Source organism: Crocodylus porosus, unplaced genomic scaffold (assembly GCF_001723895.1).
Source record: "Crocodylus porosus isolate Cpor-Errol unplaced genomic scaffold, CroPor_comp1, whole genome shotgun sequence".
Classification (NCBI taxonomy): Eukaryota; Metazoa; Chordata; order Crocodylia; family Crocodylidae; genus Crocodylus; species Crocodylus porosus.
In genome coordinates, this window is record NW_017728928.1 from 13,659,986 (window position 1) to 13,664,296 (window position 4,311).

The window sequence follows — 4,311 nt, forward strand, 5'->3', positions numbered from 1 at the left end:
TTATCCTTGGCTGGCTCGTTATTGGGCACTGCTGGTACACTGTTATCCTTGGCTGGTTTCTCATTGGATGTTGGTCTTGTATTCTTGCCCTCTTTTTGCTTCTCCTTGATGTTTACTTCATCTTCTGCTATCCTCTTGACTACATCTTGTTTCAGAATAGTGCTTTTTGTCCTCAGAATCACCTCTTGTGGGCTCACCTCTGCTGGTCTAGCCTTTTGGCGGTTCCTCTGTGCCACTTCTCTGGCATTTTGAAAATGACTGAAAGCCCTGTATTCAAGCAAAAGAAAAGCAGAGACATCAAACAGATATTCAGCCCAGCATTAAATATGCCCCATTCCCATTTAAACACTAATGGCTATGTACATACACCTCTGTGTGCTTTATAGCCCAACTGCGGTAGCTATCACATTCCCCAAGGATTCATTCTCATAATGGACACTCAGTTACTGAAGAAAATGGTTTCATAGTTAGGGGCTGGAAGGGACCTTACAGATCTTTGGGTCCAGCCCCCCTGCACTTGGGCAGGACAGACTGCTGGGGTCAGATGACCCCAGCAAGGTGGGCATCAAGATACTTTGTGCCCATTGTTTCTTGTCCTCCCCTGGGAGAGCTTGCTGAATAGATGCTCCCCCCGGCCCTGATGTACACCCCTAGTATACTTATAGACTGTCACCAAGTCCCCTCTGAGTCTTCTTTTTTCCAGGCTGAACAGTCCCACGCCTTTCAGCCTCTCTTCATATGACCAGCTCTCTGAGCCTCTAATCATGCTGTCAGAACTGTGTGTGTGTGTGTGTGTGTGTGTGTGTGTGTGTGTGCACATGCGCATGCACAATGAGGAAGGGACAGAGTGTGTGTCATGTTCTGCTTGAAATCTGCCTGTCTGAATTGATTTTGTGTAGGATTTCACCACAAAATAGTTATTCAGCATCACGGACCCACAAAATAATATAAATTCCCCTCCTCCCCACTCCAACCACTAGGCAAATCATACGTAACTAGGACTTGTGAAAATGGTTCGTGAAATATCCATGATCAGCCATAGCTGGGAACCAACTCAGGACTAGGGGAAAGTCTGCTCCTGGCTAGTCAGAGTCCATGGGCACTGAAGCATCATCCCTCATGAAACAGTCAGGATCACAGTGCAGCAAGCACTATGGGGATTCTGTATTCAGAATATGAGACACAAATGGTATCCTGTAGGCCCCTGGCCCCCTACCTTGCTATTTAACATTATTTTCACTGCAAAATGACTGTGCACATCTGCCTAAACACTGGGGCAGAACCAGCATGAAAAAGGATGCTGGGACCGCTGGTTTCAGTGCTTCCACAGAACACTGGCTAGGGCTGCCGGGGAGAGGCTTCCAAGCAAACTTCTGCGAGATGCTCAGGCTAGCACACAGTGCAGGATCAGCACTGCACAGAGCACCAGCATGATGTCTGGAGAGGTGGCACATTTGTGCAAGCCCCATTTTGGAAGAGGTTTAACTTAGTTCTGAGCCAGAGCCAGTCCTGCAGCCTGAGCAGCAGTTGGGCTGGCAGTGGCTGCGATGCTTATGCCCCCGCTAATGGGCACTCGGGACTCATGTACCAATTCTGTGCTTCCCTGCCCTATTAAGGCTATGGACAAATGTACAATGGTAGCTACTTTGAAAAAGGAAGCTGCTCTCCAGACTGTGCAGTTGAAATGTTTCAGCCTTCCTGGAAGGGCAAAATCCACAAACCTCCCACTCTGGGCCCTGGCTGCCAGGCCTTTGAAAGGCATGTGACAAACCCATTTGTCTTCTACTGAGATTTGGAGCTTCAGGTGTTGTGTTTCTGGGCTGAGCCAGCTAGTAGTACCTTGCTCTCGCAGAGCTGCACATCGCTTTCCAAGCTTATCTACTTCGAGCATCTGACAAACAAAGCCAGTTTACTTGCTCTGTTGCCTGCCCACCTGGGAGATCACCTGCCTTTATGGCATAACACAAGTTGTAGCTGTGTGCTAGGAAATCACAGAGACTGTTTAGTTTCTGGACAGGGAATCATGGTACATATGGTGTTCCTGGCAGTGAGGGGGAAAGAGGGTTGGATTTATGTCAGTACCTTGAACTAGGTTGCCCATGGGTACAGAAATGCCCTATGAAGGGGAGGGAAAAGTCAATGAGATTACCTGAGCAGAGCATTAGACTCCCTTAGGCATGTGGTAGAAAGAGGTATGTTGTAGCACATGGACTATCATGCTTTATTCCATCTACCTGAGCAGCAGTAACACTAACCCACCATGTTCATTCTGCCACAGGCTCTGTCACTGGCTTGCAATGGTGCCCTGGGCAAGTCACTGAACTTTTCTCTACACAGCAGTCTTGAAATGCTGTTAAATAGAGATAAAACCACATCCCTGCCTTAGAAGAGTGTTGAAAAGGGCCCTGAGGGTACAGATTGCTAAGCAGCATCAAGGCAGAAGCAGAAATTGTTATCTAAACAAATCAATGCAAAGCACTTTCTTTGATAAGTTCCTTATGTCAGCCCTTTGCCTGACAAGGGCACTGCAGACTGAGACAAGGAACCTCCCAGCCCTGGAGGCTGCTCTGCAATGGGGAGTGAAGCAGGCAAACAAGAAGCCAGGCAGATCAGGAATGCCTTCAGAGGTCTTCCAGGCTATACATTTTCTGCCCACTAAGAACAGCCATATTCTCTTTTAACAATGAGTCTCTTTTTGACTTTTTTAACACCAGCGTAACAGAGGCTAAAATGACTAAAAAGTGATTAGCCCAACTGAGATTTATGGTTCTGACCTCAGGGCTCTTGTGAACAACATATGACACTGGCCAAATCTCTGTGCCTGAGTGTGGATTGTGAGCTCCTGCTTACTGCATTGAACCAATCTGATTTTTTTTTCCAAACATTTTTTCTTTCGACCACAATGAAAAGTTTCATGAAAAAAATCATTTTGGTTGTTTTTTTTCAGCTAAGCAAATTTTATTTTTACTTTCAAGGGATTTTTTTAAATAGGTTTCCTGGAGAAGTTTCCCCACTTTCTGACACTTTCAGGCTATGCTCCCCCTTGTGGCAGGAAAAATGAGAGAAAGGGGGGGGGGGGGGGGCATAAAGACCACAGAACCGTCAAAAAAAGAAGTAGAAAAAAAGACACTACCCTGTATTTTCTATTTTGTCCAGCCCTATACTAAAGCTTGCAGAATGACTTTAAATACTTAAATAAATGGTAGAGTGGGGCCATGTTGTGTCCCCCCAATACAAATACATGAATGCAAGGCTCAGAACACCAAGATGCCACAGCATGCCACAGCTGTGCATCAAAAGCAGGCCATGGAGGGTAGTCCATAATATCTGTACAGAGTACTAAGACATTTCTGCAAAGGTGCAAACAGGAGATGTAAGTATGGCCATGGGATTTACAAGCCAAATACTGACCCCAGATGCAGTTTTAAGGAAACATTGCTAGGGTTTACAGGGTGCAGATAAGGAAAGTACAATGTTGTATCACAAGCCAGTAGAGTGGGCTTCTGCATCTCTTGAACTGTCAAACTAATAGCTTCATGCACTATTCATGCAACAATAAACAGACAAAAAGGACACATCAGCAAGTCCCCTGGAATTTTCAAGCTGTTACATTTTTAAACATTACAATAAAATGTGTTAAATACCCACATTTTCACAAATAGCCTAAGAGCACAATTACACCCATTTAGAAGCCCTGCTGCCTGATTTACAGGCATAACCAGATAATTAGGCCCATAAATGGATGCAGCTGTAGCAGCCATTATATCCACCTGCAATATAGAAGGCTGAGATAATGCCCAGCTAAAATTCAGGCCAAAATGGTTATTTATTTTTTTCCCAAAAAGTCACGGTTCTCTGCTCTCTCTGGGACTGATAGTCAGAAAAGCTTTTGACACAGATTTCCACAACTTAGGAAAGTTTTCCAGGATACCCTAAGGTCTGAACTGAAACCAGTATAACAGCCTAATCACCCATGTGCACTCTTATTCTGGTATAAGACATCTGTTCGACAGGGGGTTTGCTGAGCGTTTGCTTCCTACAGTGACTAAAAGAGCAGAAAGTTTGTGCAGGCAGCTGGCTGAATTCCTCTTTTAATGCTACTGAGATTACATTGTTTTATCTAATTAACATATTAGGGCACACAGAGTCTCAGATGGGCATTTTAAATCACCCTGTATCTAATAAATAAATTACTATAATATTTTAAATATCATATTAAATAAAAAGCCTATAATATAAACAAAAAGCTTTGGTTTGCTTTGGTTTGTGTTACTTAAGAATAAAAAGTTTATGCTAAACTAAAGAAAGTCT

General features: G+C 44.3%; 1 protein-coding gene across 1 annotated transcript in view; it reads right to left on the bottom strand.

Annotated features, from left to right (window-relative positions):
• ST6GALNAC1 (ST6 N-acetylgalactosaminide alpha-2,6-sialyltransferase 1) overlaps positions 1 to 4,311 on the bottom strand; it is a 33,340-nt gene that overhangs the window by 23,280 nt on the left and 5,749 nt on the right. Inside the window, exon 2 of the mRNA XM_019542819.1 lies at positions 3 to 267. Coding sequence (XP_019398364.1) covers positions 3 to 267 — 265 coding nt within the window. The remainder of the gene's footprint in view (positions 1 to 2; positions 268 to 4,311) is intronic.